The sequence below is a fragment of the Topomyia yanbarensis genome, chromosome 2 (assembly GCF_030247195.1).
Source record: "Topomyia yanbarensis strain Yona2022 chromosome 2, ASM3024719v1, whole genome shotgun sequence".
Lineage (NCBI taxonomy): Eukaryota > Metazoa > Arthropoda > Insecta > Diptera > Culicidae > Topomyia > Topomyia yanbarensis.
Window position 1 is genome coordinate 293,325,238 of NC_080671.1, and position 14,692 is coordinate 293,339,929.

At 42.1% G+C, this 14,692-nt stretch overlaps 1 protein-coding gene across 1 annotated transcript; it reads left to right on the top strand.

Annotated features, from left to right (window-relative positions):
• Positions 1 to 1,678: 1,678 nt before the first annotated feature.
• Positions 1,679 to 7,001, top strand: LOC131680446 (uncharacterized). Its single transcript, XM_058961161.1, has 3 exons — positions 1,679 to 1,853; positions 2,236 to 4,644; positions 6,235 to 7,001. Exons 1-3 carry the CDS (start codon positions 1,679 to 1,681, stop codon positions 6,999 to 7,001), a joined length of 3,351 nt encoding a protein of 1,116 aa, XP_058817144.1.
• The last annotated feature ends 7,691 nt before the right edge of the window (positions 7,002 to 14,692 follow it).

A 14,692-nucleotide genomic window follows, 5' to 3' on the forward strand; every position in this document is an offset into this window, starting at 1 on the left:
TCCATTCAGGATGTCGTACCGGTTCCGGAATAGGTTTGACGGGTATTTGGGATAAGCTGGTATGGTGGCGCTAGTGTTTTAACGCATAATAATTCAAACATTTACACACGTTTTATTAATATATTTGTTCGATCATGGATATCTGTTCTCTGTGACTAAAACATAAAAACACGAAATTCAAAAATACATGACTACAAAAATACAAAGATTCAATAACACAAAAATACAAAACACAAAAATATAAAAATACAAAAACACAAAAATACAAACATACAAAAATACCGAAACACATAAATACAAGAGCGCAAAAATACGGAGATATATAATGCAATAATACAAAAATGCAGGAATATAAAAATACAGAATACAAAAATGCAAGGAGAGAAAAATACAAAAATACAAGAATACTGAAACACCAAAATACAAGAACACAAAGATACAAAAACATAAAAAAATATAAAAATACAAAACCACAAAAATTCAAATATACAAAAATACAAAAATTCATAAATGCAAAAGTTCAAAGGATCAATAAATAAAAAATCAAGAGATGAAAATATCAAATATTCAGAAATTCCAAATTCATAAATTAAAATATTTAAGAATTCAAAAAGTCGGATTCAATATTTCAAAAATTCAAGAATTTTAAAATTTTAGGAATTTCAAAAATTCGATAATTCAAAATTTCAAACATTCAATAATTCAAAAAATCAAATTTTGAAAATTTTTAAAATTCACGCAAATATACACACACGATGACATTTTGCTATCTCGACGAACTGAATCGAATGGTATAATAGACTCGGCCCTGCCGACCTCGGTTAATAGGTCGAAATTCCGATCGATTGCATAACCTTTCTATATAAGAAAAGCAAAAAGGTGCTGTTCGTGGATACGAAATTCACGCCATCTATATGTGAAGGCATCCTCGATCACACTCCTTCTTCGTCGATCAACTATGTCAGGACCCTGGTTTCATCGAGAAGTTAGAGCTGTGGCAACCCGAATCTGTCATCATTGAATTGATATAAAAAGGCGACAAAAATGTCATTTTTCCCTCTTTGCTCAACAGTCAGAAACATCGACAAGTGTCAAAATTCAAGGTTCAGAAGGGAGAGTAAAAAATGTGAATTCTAGTACCATTAAGAAATATAAATTCTAGTTAGTTTAAATTAAACGGTGCGTTTAGTAACGGTCGCGAAATTTGAATTACGGAAGGGAAATCCGTCGCTGGGATTAATTGAAGATTCCGTTGTCCATGAACAATACGTACCAGCTACGAGGCATTCCAAATCCGGAAACTCCTGGGTCTTGTTATACCTGGAAATAAGTGGCTGCTGATACTCACCTGCTCTCGCTGCGTTTATCAAATGGTCCTTCGAGCCGGATTACGGTGAACTTCGTTAGTCCGGCAACCCACGTTTAATTAACGAATCGGCCGCCATTTTCTTCTGGAAGACCACCACCACGTGTTCCACGACAAGGATCGAGCCCCGATTGGAAGCTTTCCACCCAGCTGTTAAGTTCCGGTGCACGCCGTCGACGAGGAACGATCGTCCGTGCTGCATTTTTATTATTACAAGGCATTCTATTTGCCTAAACTAGGTAATTACCTCTCCATAACCATTACCGTTTCCCGTTTGAGCTACGCGGTCTTTGTATTACAGTTCCTTCCATCATGTCCAACGACCGTCGCATCAAGTCGCTCAAGCTGCGTCTACGCAGCATATTAACATCTTTCAATCTCATCAAGTCATTCGTTGACGAATTCGAGGAGGAAGCCCATGCAACAGAAGTTCCAGTTCGGCTGGAAAATCTCGTCACCCTATGGGCAGACTTCAACAAATTACAAGGCGAGCTGGAAACACTCGACGAGTGCTGTTGAGCAACAGTTGAAACAACGTTCAGAGGTCGAAACTCACTATTACCGAGTAAAGGGTTTCTTACTCTCGGTCAATAAAGTCCCAGTTACACCGTGTGCGCCGTCTACTAATCAATCAGCTACGTATGTCCCTTCATCAAGTTCGCATATTCGTTTGCCTGATGTGAAGTTACCAATATTCAACGGGAATCTCGAGCACTGGCTAAACTTCCACGACTTGTACGTCTCTCTGGTCCACTCGTCGCAGGAATTATCAAATATTCAAAAATTCTATTATTTGCGATCCTCTTTGTCTGGGGATGCCTTGAAATTGATTCAAACCATCGCGATTAGTGCCACTAATTACTCCGTAGCGTGGAATCTATTGGTAGAGCACTTTCAGGACACGGCACGCCTGAAGCAGTCCTACATTGATGCGCTTTTTGAGTTTCCGTCAATTAGGCGAGAATCTGCGACTGAACTACACTCGCTGGTTGAGCGTTTCGAGGCCAACGTGCGAGTTCTGCAGCAGTTGGGAGAGAAAACGGAATTCTGGGATGTTCTCTTAATTCGCATGCTTAGCATCCGCCTAGATCCAACAACGAGGCGAGATTGGGAGGAATATTCGTCTGCTCAAGATACGATTTCATTTCATGACCTCACGTCGTTTCTTCAAAGAAGAGTAACAGTACTACAAAATCTGCAAGGAAAATGTACGGAAGTTCCCCCGCCATCGGTACCCAAGAAGCAACCTCAACGTCAATTTGCCAGCCACGGGGCAACTCAAACCAATTATCGAAAGTGTTTAGTATGCTCCGAGAATCATCCGCTCTACCAATGTGCCACCTTCTCGAAGATGAGCCCAGATGACAAAGAAAGAGAAGTTCGGCGTCATCAGCTTTGTCGAAATTGTCTGAGGAAGGGACATTTCGGCAAGGATTGTCCGTGTGTTAGCTCCTGCCGCAAGTGCAGAGGTCGTCATCATACGCAGCTCTGCATTACTGATTCTTCATCGTCTGGAAACGTGAAAACTTCAGAACATTCTGCTCCGAAAGTATCTCAGTCCTTACCGCCCAACGACCAACCCACCACTTCCTTATCAGCGACAGTACCCGAAACTCGGAGCTACGCGTCCACAAGACAGCAGAATACACGTGTCCTACTTGCCACCGCTGTGGTACTCGTAGTCGATGATCATGGTTCGCAGCATGTAGCCAGAGCACTGCTCGACTCGGGCAGTGAATGTTGCTTCATGACAGAATCATTCGCCCAACTCGTGAAAGCAAAGCGGAAGAAATTCTTTGTTCCAATAGCGGGAATAGGTCAATCTACCACCCACGCAAAACACAAATTATTTTCCACTATACGTTCAAGAATTAGCAGCTATTCCGCCACTGTTGAATTCCTAATTCTATCGAAGGTTACAGTAGACATACCATATGCATCGGTCGACATTTCATCATGGAATTTTCCGCCAGAAATTCAGTTAGCGGATCCATCGTTTCACGATAAAAACTCCGTCGATCTCGTCATCGGGGCTGAAGTTTTCTTTGACTTATTTAAAGTAACGGGAAGAATAGCTCTCGGCGACAATCTTCCCACTCTTGTGAACTCTGAACTAGGCTGGGTAGTTTCCGGAAGAACGAGCACCTGCCTACCGACTACTCCAGTAACTGCTCACGTTGCCACCGTCACAGACCTGCATACGCTTATGGAGAAGTTCTGGGTACTTGAAGATGATCGGTCCTCTCATTGTCACTCGGTAGAAGAAGCTACATGCGAAGAGCACTTCCGTCAGACTGTGTCTCGTACAACAGAAGGACGATATGTTGTCCGCCTACCGATTAAAACAGATGTCATCACCAATATATGCGACAATCGCCGAGTGGCTCTACGGCGTTTCCATTTGCTGGAAGCACGCCTGGCTCGAAATGAAGAATTAAGACAGCAATACACCGAATTTTTGGACGAGTATCTCAAATTAGGGCACATGCAACAGATTCAAGAAGATGATCAACCATCGTCATGTTACCATCTTCCACACCACGCTATCATACGAGAAGACAGCGCTTCAACTAAAGTCCGTGTCGTTTTTGATGCTTCCTGTAAAACTCCTAACGGACCATCCCTGAACGAAGCTCTAATGGTCGGTCCAATCGTGCAACAAGATTTGAGATCCATAATCATGCGTTCCAGAAAGCATCGTGTCATGCTTATCGCCGATATTCGTCAAATGTATCGCCAAGTACTCATGGACGAACGGTATACACCACTACAACGCATCGTCTGGAGGCCCACACCAGATGTTCCTATCAACACGTACGAGTTAAAAACAATTACCTATGGCACCGCCAGTGCACCCTTTCTCGCAACAAGAACGCTGCTGCAATTGGCAAATGACGAACGGGCTGCATTTGCTGAAGCTGCTGAGGTACTAATCCACGACTTCTACGTGGATGACCTGTTCTCCGGCTGTAACACAGTAGCTGAAACTATCGCCTTGCGTCGCCAGCTGGATACTTTATTGGCAAAGGGTGGTTTCGAGCTGCGCAAGTGGGCCTCTAATGAGGAAGAAGTTCTTAATGACATCCCGCAGAACAATCGCGCACTGCAATCCTCGGTAGATTTCAACCGCGACCAATGCATAAAAACCCTTGGACTTCACTGGGAACCATCATCGGACATGCTGAGATACAAGGTAAAACTTCCACCACCAGAAACAAACGCGACGCTCACCAAAAGAATCGCACTCTCGCACATTGCGCAACTTTTCGATCCGCTTGGTTTGGTGGGGCCGGTAGTGACAACAGCAAAGCTCTTCATGCAAACATTATGGACGTTAAAGGACCAAGAAGGAAAGGTATGGGGCTGGGACAAAGAACTACCCATTGCAATCAAAGAACGCTGGCAAGCCTACCACTCGCAGCTGCCACTTCTCAATGAACTTCGCATCGATCGGTGCATCATGCTTCTTAACCCAGTGACGACACAATTACACATCTTTTCTGACGCATCAGAACTCGCATACGGCGCATGTGTTTATGTGCGTACCACCAATTCGTCAGGAGCAGTAAACGTAGCACTATTAACAGCTAAATCAAAAGTGGCACCCCTAAAGAAACAGAGTATCCCACGTTTGGAACTGTGTGGCGCACTTATCGCAGCTGAGTTGTATGAAAAGGTGTCTAAATCGCTTCAACTGGTCGCAGACACATACTTTTGGGTTGACTCCACGACTGTACTCAGTTGGCTCAAATCCCCACCCTCCACTTGGACAACATTTGTGGCCAACAGAGTGTCTAAAATCCAACTTGCCACTGAACATTGTACTTGGAACCATGTGTCCGGGCAACAGAACCCTGCCGACAGCATATCTCGAGGGGCTTCGGCAGAATCTCTTCTGAACAACACTCTTTGGTGGTCAGGTTCTCATTGGTTGCAATCCGACGATAGTTTATGGCCAGCACAACTGTATAAACAAAACATGAGCTCCGGTATCATGCCAGAGACTCGAAAAACACTCGCTCTTGCAATTCCTGCATCTACTGAAAAAAGTTTCATCGACGAATATGTGGATAAATTTTCAAACTACCAACGTATGTTGCGAGTAACCGCATATTGCCGTCGGTTTATATTGAACAATCGCTTGGAAACAATCAATCACCCGAAGGCACTTGTTATCAGCTCAGAGGAAATGCTATCTGCCGAAACAAAGCTCATCGGATTAGTGCAAAAACAAGTTTACAGTGAAGAATGGAAACGACTTCACGCTGCACAACCGGTTTCATCGAAATCTCAGTTGAAATGGTTCCATCCTATCATTGCCTCTGATCAGTTGATCCGTATTGGAGGTCGGCTCCAACATTCTCAACAAACTTTCGACAATAAACACCAGATATTGCTGCCTTCTAAACACCCTTTCTCATTACTGTTGGTTCGACACTATCACGAAACAAACCTACATGCAGCACCACAACTTCTATTAACCCTTTTGCGGCTACGATACTGGATTACGGGGGCCAGAAATCTCGCAAGAAGTGTAATTCATCGCTGTGTAATTTGTTTTAGAGCACGACCAAAGTTAGTGGAACAATTTATGGCGGACCTTCCAGCATCACGCGTTACTGAAACTAGACCTTTCTCCGTTGCTGGCGTGGATTACTGGGGACCTGTATTGCTTCAACCAACCCATCGCAGAGCAGCACCTACAAAGGCATATGTCGCTGTCTTCATTTGCTTCTGTACGAAGGCTGTTCATCTTGAGCTTGTAGCAGACCTCACGACAGCGAAATTTCTACAAGCTCTACGTCGATTTGTCTCCCGACGTGGCCTATGTTCCGATCTGCATAGCGATAACGGTCGAAACTTTGTAGGTGCTGCAAACGAACTTCGACAGCTGGTTCGTGCCAAGGACCACCAGCAAGCCATCGCCCAGGAATGTTCCTCAACAGGCATACGATGGCATTTTAATCCACCGAAGGCATCGCACTTCGGAGGGCTGTGGGAAGCAGCAATTTATTCCGCACAGAAACACTTCGTTAGAGTCCTCGGAACGCATAATCTTCCTTTCGACGAAATGGAAACTCTTTTGGCACAAATTGAATGTTGTTTAAACTCCAGACCTATAGTTCCATTAAGTGATGACCCGACTGATTATGAGCCGCTAACTCCCGGTCACTTTCTGACTGGATCAGCACTGAAGGCGGTACCGGACATTGACTTCAACTCAGTACCGTACAACCGTTTACGCAAGTGGCAACAGACGCAGAAAATTTTCCAAAACATTTGGAATAGATGGAAAACCGAATATTTAACGTCACTACAACGTCGCACAAAGTGGTGCGACCCACCGGTACAATTAACACCCAATCAACTCGTCATATTGCGAGATGAAGCTACTGCTCCAATGCAATGGATTACCGCACGTATCACCGAGCTTCACCCAGGACCAGATGGAGTAACACGAGTGGTCACGGTTCAAACACCGACAGGCCGCTTCACTCGACCAGTTTCGAAAATCTGCATCCTTCCCATCGCACCACCGGACCTGGCATCGACCGAAACAGCAGCATTGCAAGAGTCATCGACTCAACCAATCATCGCAGAATATCATCCCATCGTTGTTCCAGCCAAACAATAAAATTACAAGGCACTCGTGGGAATGGACAAGGTAAGGACCTGTCCAATCCTTTAATATGTTTGAAGCCCGCTACCGGGTCTTTTCTTTTACCATTTAAGCAAAATCGCGATCAACAAGTTGCAGACTGCATCAATCAAGATATCGTGTGTGAATTAAAGTGTAAACAAGTATGGCGTCTTCATCGATTTTATGCAGAGGGAGCACACTTTTACTTCATCGATAGTCATCAGAAATGCTATTTCTGGAGGGGCAGCATGTTCGTGGATACGAAATTCACGCCATCTATATGTGAAGGCATCCTCGATCACATTCCTTCTTCGTCGATCAACTATGTCAGGACCCTGGTTTCATCGAGAAGTTAGAGCTGTGGCAACCCGAATCTGTCATCATTAAATTGATATAAAAAGGCGACAAAAATGTCATTTTTCCCTCTTTGCTCAACAGTCAGAAAACATCGACAAGTGTCAAAATTCAAGGTTCAGAAGGGAGAGTAAAAAATGTGAATTCTAGTACCATTAAGAAATATAAATTCTAGTTAGTTTAAATTAAACGGTGCGTTTAGTAACGGTCGCGAAATTTGAATTACGGAAGGGAAATCCGTCGCTGGGATTAATTGAAGATTCCGTTGTCCATGAACAATACGTACCAGCTACGAGGCATTCCAAATCCGGAAACTCCTGGGTCTTGTTATACCTGGAAATAAGTGGCTGCTGATACTCACCTGCTCTCGCTGCGTTTATCAGGTGCGAAATCAGCAAAGTCTATTTTTCTCAAAAACATTTTTTTCGGTGTAACATAAAATTTCGACGGTTCATGAATTTTAAGGACATTAAGAGAAATACGAATTCGATTTCTAAAATTTTATGGGGTCCCCCCTAGGGGCAGATCACTCTAACAATGTATAACAAATTTGCATCAAATTAGAAAAAATGCATTTAATTTCCATTTTTGCATCAACTTTGCACTCCCTCGCAGAAAAGTTTATTTAACAAACGTCCTACGCTGATCTACCTCGTTCGACGTTTTGTTGAATTGAGTTCTTTGCGACCGGTCTCACGAACACTAATGAAGTTTCCTGGTTAAAAACAATCCCATTTACTTTTGCCGTCTTTGTTTACTATTTTCCACCAGCTTGTGATGTAGTATTTGTGTCATGTGACGTGTACGTACATGAGCCGTAGAAAAGTCTATGTAGGGCTAGTTTTTTTTTTCCATACGTTTATTTGACACGGCATTTGCAAAAGCTTTTTACGCCAGTTTCTTTTTTTACATAGCACGTTACAGAAATCCTTAAGACTAATTTTAACTATACTAGTACTTTGTCTAAAACTAACACTGAAATCACTTTATTGTTTGCTTTTTTCCTTACATTGTTGTATTTCATACTGATCTAGTATTTTCGGGTGTATTTATTTACTTTTTTTCTGTTATTGTCTAAATTTAAAAACTAAATATTCTAGGACACTTTAATTGGTGAATGATTAGCCTTGGATGAGAGTATGAGGAGACGAATTTAATTAAATTTTGACAGACGCTGTTTTTAGAAAATGATAGATAAGTTCCATGTATAGAGGATCGCGATACGCCAGGATGTCTCTAACAGGAACATGGATTGGTCTTCCTCGGACTTGTAAAGAATCTACTAATTGTGATCTGGCTTCACGATATTCAGTGCAGGACCAAACAACATGCTCAATGTCATGGTAACCTTCTCCACAAGCACAATGATTACCCTCAGCGAGCCCAATACGACGGAGATGCGCATCTAAAGTATAATGATTGGACATGAGCCTAGACATCACACGGATGAAGTCCCGACTTACATCCAATCCTTTGAACCATGCCTTCGTTGATACTTTAGGGATAATTGAGTGTAGCCATCGTCCCATATCTCCATTGTCCCAAGATGTTTGCCAACTAGCAAGTGTCCTCTGTCGAGAAGCGCTATAAAATTCATTGTAAGCGATGGGTCTTTCATATATTTCACCATCTAGTGCACCAATCTTGGCTAAATTATCAGCTTTCTCATTGCCCGCAATAGAGCAATGGGCGGGGAGCCACACTAGGGTAAATTTATAACATTTTCTTGTCAGGTTACTCAGAGATTCTCGTATCTTCCCCAAAAAGAATGGATCGTGATTATCAATCCTCTTTGAGCGTAGAGCTGCAATTGTGCTGAGACTATCAGTGAGGATAAAGTAATGGTTCGGGGGTAAAGTATTAATTATTTGAAAACTATAGTGAACTGCTGCTAGTTCCGCTATATAAACAGAGGCGGGTTCTGCAAGTTTGAGAGAAATTGAAAAATTATTGTTGAAAATACCGAAACCAGTGGCCTCACTGATTCGTGACCCATTAGTGTAAAACATTTTAAGGCAGTCTATGTGTTGATATTTACTTGTGAATATTTTAGGGATCTCCCGCGAGCGTAGATGATCCGGAATTCCACGAATCTCTGCTTGCATGGACGTGTCGAAGAATAAAGTGGATTCAGGAGTATCTAGTATATTGACGTATGTGGGAACATACCTAGCAGGCGTTATTTCTTGTGACATGTGATTGAAATACACTGTCATGAATCTGGTTTGGGGTTGAAGCTCGACAAGTCTTTCAAAATTTTCAATTACCAGTGGGTTCATAACCTCACATCGGATAAGTAAACGAGAAGAGAGATCCCAGAATCGGTCTTTTAAAGGAAGAACTCCCGCTAGTACTTCAAGACTCATCGTATGGGTCGACTGCATGCAACCTAAGGCAATTCGTAAACAGCGATACTGTATCCGTTCCAGTTTAATAATGTGAGTGTTCGCAGCTGAACGGAAACAGATGCACCCATATTCCATTACTGAAAGTATTGTTGTTTGATACAATCTTATCATGTCACTTGGATGAGAACCCCACCATGATCCAGTTATTGTTCGCAGAAAATTTATCCTTTGTTGGCATTTCGTTATTAGATACCTAATGTGGCCTCCCCATGTGCCTTTAGAATCGAACCAAATTCCAAGGTATTTAAAAGTCAGGACTTGGGCTATCGTTCTACCAACCAACTGAAGCTGAAGCTGAGCTGGATCACGCTTCCTTGAAAAAACAACCAACTCTGTTTTCTCCGTAGAGAAATCGATGCCTAACTTCAAAGCCCAACTTGATAAATTATCCAAACTATCTTGCAGTGGTTGTTGTAAATTTAAGGCTTTTGGTCCTGTAACAGAAACCACCCCATCATCTGCAAGTTGTCTTAGAGTGCATGGGCTGACAATACAATTATCAATATCATTCACGTAAAAATTGTAGAGAAGGGGGCTTAAACAAGAACCTTGTGGGAGGCCCATGTAACTTATTCTGAGTGTCGCCAAATCGCCATATGAAAAATGCATGTGCTTTTCTGACAATAAATTGTATAAATAATTATTTAATATTGGAGAAAGACCACATTGATGTAGCTTCTCCGAGAGAACATCAATGGAGACTGAGTCGAATGCTCCTTTTATGTCTAAGAACACAGACGCCATTTGTTCTTTTTTTGCGTATGCAAGTTGGATTTCTGACGAAAGTAGCGCCAGACAATCATTCGTTCCCTTTCCCCTCCGAAAACCAAACTGGGTATCTGATAGCAAGCCGTTCGCCTCAACCCAATTGTCGAGACGTCGTAGGATAATTTTTTCCAACAATTTCCTGATGCAGGATAGCATTGCAATCGGTCGATACGAGTTATGATCGGAGGCTGGTTTTCCCGGTTTTGGAATAGCGATAACTCTCACTTGTCTCCAGTCGTGCGGGACAATGTTCTGCTCAAGAAGCTTATTGAATAAATTCAACAAGCGTCTTTTTGCTAGGTCAGGCAGATTCTTCACCAAGTTGAATTTAATTCTGTCTAGTCCCGGAGCATTATTGTTGCATGAGAGGAGTGCAATTGAGAATTCCATCATTGTCAAAGGCGAATCTATGAAATCGTTACTTGTGGGAGCATCGCGAGTGATTTTCTGCGCAGGAGCTGAATCGGGACAAATTTTCTTGGCAAAATTAAATATCCAACGATTCGAAAAATCTTCGCTTTCATTAGTCACGTTTCGATTCCTCATTCTTCTGGCTGTGTTCCAAAGAGTACTCATTGATGTTTCTCTTGACAAGCCATTAACGAAGTGTCTCCAATAACTAGATTTTTTGGCACGACGTATACTGTCAAATTTGTTTTGCAAAATGAAATAATTTTCAAAGTTCTCACGTATACCCCCTTTCTGTTTCATAATTTCTTTGTAGGCAACTTGTTTAGCTTCATATGCATCCGAGCACTCTTTGTCCCACCAAGGATTAGGGGGCCGTCTATTTATTGTCATTCCAGGATTGCATTTCGTTTGGGCTTGTTCTGCTGCTTCAATAATTAAACCCGCTAAGAATTCATATTCTTCGGTAGGGGGTAGCTCTTCTGTCGAAGCAAGAGAAGTGGAAATTAATGTTTCGTATGTTTTCCAATCAATATTTCGTGTTAAGTCATAAGGAACATTGATTGAATTCGTAAGGCCTAATTCACTGTTAATTGAAACAACGATTGGCAAATGATCGCTACCGTGAGGATCAGGTACAACCTTCCACGTGCAATCTAACCGAAGTGATGTCGAGCACAGAGATAGATCTAATGCACTTGGACGTGCAGGAGGTCTGGGGATGCGTGTTGATTCGCCAGTATTTAAAACTGTCATATTAAATTCGTCACAAACATTGTATATCAAAGAGGATCGATTATCATTGTAGAGGGAACCCCACAATACACCGTGCGAGTTGAAGTCTCCCAGTATCAGGCGCGGAGCAGCCATGGATTCCACTACCTCAAAAATTTGACGTTGTCCAATTTGAACTTTGGGAGGTATATATATAGAAGCGATAGACATGTCTTTGCCTTTAATGTTCGTTTGGACAGCTACAGCCTCAATGCCCGCAAACAAGGAGATGTCAATTCTATAGAAAGAATAGCACTTTTTAATTCCTAGAAGCACTCCTCCATACGGGGTGTCTCGGTCTAGGCGAATAATGTTGAAATCATTTAAGTTGAAATTAATGTTTGAGGTAAGCCATGTTTCACATAGAGCAAAAGTATCGCATTTTAAATTATGCAGTAAAATTTTTAAGGAATCAATTTTAGGTATGATACTTCTGCAATTCCACTGTAAAACAGTGATGGAATCTTTCATTGGAGGAGGTGAATTACCCATTGAAAGATACAATCGCTGCAAGGATGGGCCATTGAGCAATCAGCTGCTCTAAAAATGTTCTAATTGTTGGGAGGAAAGCTGAAAGTATACTCTTTAGTGGTTCAGAAATATTGAATGCTTTAAAAATTCAATCAACAATTTCAGAAAATTTCAATAATCCTACCCCCGGCTGAGGCTCAGAGGAAGTCGAAATTTTATTATTTCCAGTAATGGTGTTCTGTTTGGATTGTACGTTCCCAAAACCGGGCGGAATTGATTTCGGTTTTGAATCGGAATTTTTCGGTTTTGGGCGCAGTTTATCTATTGGTGGAGAAATTTTAAGGCCCTTTCTTGGCAGCTTGGGAAAAGAAGACTGTTTTCTTTTTCTGGAATTTCCGGGTAAAACAAATGATGTACCTTCGCACGCTCCGTCAGAGTCAGACTGTTCCGAAAATAGAGATGCGTAAGTGTTTTCTAAGAAGATGGGTTTAGGGGTAGCATTTTTCAACATTTCTGCATAGGAGCGCTTAGACCTCTCCTTCAAGGATCGTTTAATTTTATCCTCGCGCAATTTATAAATGGGGCATGCAGGGAGCTCATGTGAGTTTTCTCCGCACATTAAGCATTTTTCTGAATTTTCATTGCATGTATCCTCTTGATGAGAACCCCCACATTTGCCACACCGTGCCTTATTGGAACAGTAAGTGGCTGTGTGGCCAAGCTGTTTGCAATTAAGGCAATTCATTACACGAGGAATAAAAAGGCGAACAGGGAGACGAATCTTATCGATAATGACATAGTTGGGCAGCGCAGACCCAGCGAAAGTCACTCGAAATGAGTCAGACAGTCGATAAACTTTTTTATCTCCTTCGTGTGATACTGAATGCAATTGCTTGCATTCAAGTATTTTTACGTCTTTAAGTATGGTGTCTTTGAAACGACCAACCCCATGCTTAATTATGTCATCAACAGTCAAACTCGATTCTGTGATGACCCCATCAATTTCAATTTCCTTTGAAGGAATATACGCTCTTTACTCACGCGTAAAAAGCTCGCAAGAAGCAATTGCATTGGCTTGTTTGAAACTACCAACGACAATGCGTATTTTATCTTTATTAACTTTGACGATCTCTTTTACATCCGAGAATCGCGAAGTCAAATCTTTAGAAATTTGAATGATATTTAGCGCCTTTGCTTTACGCCTAATAAATACAATCCATGGTCCCGTTGACGACTCTGGGTAAATTTTAATTCTAGTCGGATTTACATTTTCAGCATAAGGCTTAGGGGGAGGGTCTGTTACTCGTTCTCCCATCTCTTCATCCATTTTACCTAATAAGAAAAACTATCACAAAAAGGAATGAAAATATACCTGTTATCTGCTATCTATTAGGTGACGAAGACACCGGTAGAACACACCTCATGTGTTACGTTGTAAACTCGGTGCCCGTTGTTTGACAATGTGACACTTGCTGTCCTTCTTCGTCGCGTTGCTTCTTCAGTAGAGAAATAGTCCTACCTGCAACACTTCAAAACTCTCTCCGATTAAGCTGCTCGTCGGTATCACCACCACAAGCGCACTCTGTCCGTTTCCACCACCTCGGTAGACAAATGTGGCTACCTGTGGCTTGCTGCGAAAATCCCACTGTCGATGCGGCACTTTTCGGTGCCACTTGTTTTCCTTATTCGTCGTACCACTTCTGCGGTAGACAAATAGAGCAAATGGGTCTACCTGTGACGCTTCCCTCTCGTCGATTAGAATTGCCCGACGACACCAATACACTATTTTTTTTCTGTGTGTACAGGCACGATCACTGTCGATTTCTGCCACCGCGGTAGGCAAATTCGTCTACCCGCGGTTTGCTGTGAAAACACCACTTGTCGAGGATGCCGTTGACCACGCCTCCGACGTATCAACTGTCGACTCACACTTAACAAACTGGTCTCTCTCTCTCTCTCTCCCACAATAACGCATACAGCGTCTCGCACTCCGTCACTCTCTCGAGAACAAAACCTTCCACTTGGAGGCACAACCGTCTCGGTCGGTTGCAAAAACTGTTATCATGGGCTAGTTTTTGGTAGGGTTTTGACGTCTTACACGCAACGCAAAATACATTACACGCAACGCAAAATACATTATGAATTTCTATTTTGATGGAAAGAAATGCATTTAATTTTGCTGATTTTTAAAAATGCATCACAAGTGATCAGCCCTAGGGGCAGATCGCTTGTGATGCATTTTTAAAAATCAGCGAAATTAAATGCATTTATTTCCATCAAAATAGAAATTCATAATGTATTTTGTGTTGCGTGCAATGTTTTTGCGTTGCCTGCAATGTGGTTTGCGTTGCGTGTAAGACGTCTAAACCCTACAGAAAAACTAGCCCTACATTTAACAAAACGTCGAACAAAGTGGATCAGCGTAGGACGTTTGTTAAACAAACTTTTCTGCGAGGGAGTGCCAAGCTGATGCAAAAATGGAAATTAAATGCATTTTTTCTA

Bases quoted from the DNA above. Each gene is read 5' to 3' on its own strand.
- LOC131680446 (XM_058961161.1), top strand. From the start codon at position 1,679: ATGTCCAACGACCGTCGCATCAAGTCGCTCAAGCTGCGTCTACGCAGC. The intron at 1,854-2,235 runs GCGAGCTGGAAA...ATTACTCCGTAG, and splicing joins AGACTTCAACAAATTACAAG to CGTGGAATCTATTGGTAGAG. The intron at 4,645-6,234 runs GTTTGGTGGGGC...GAAACTTTGTAG, and splicing joins GCAACTTTTCGATCCGCTTG to GTGCTGCAAACGAACTTCGA.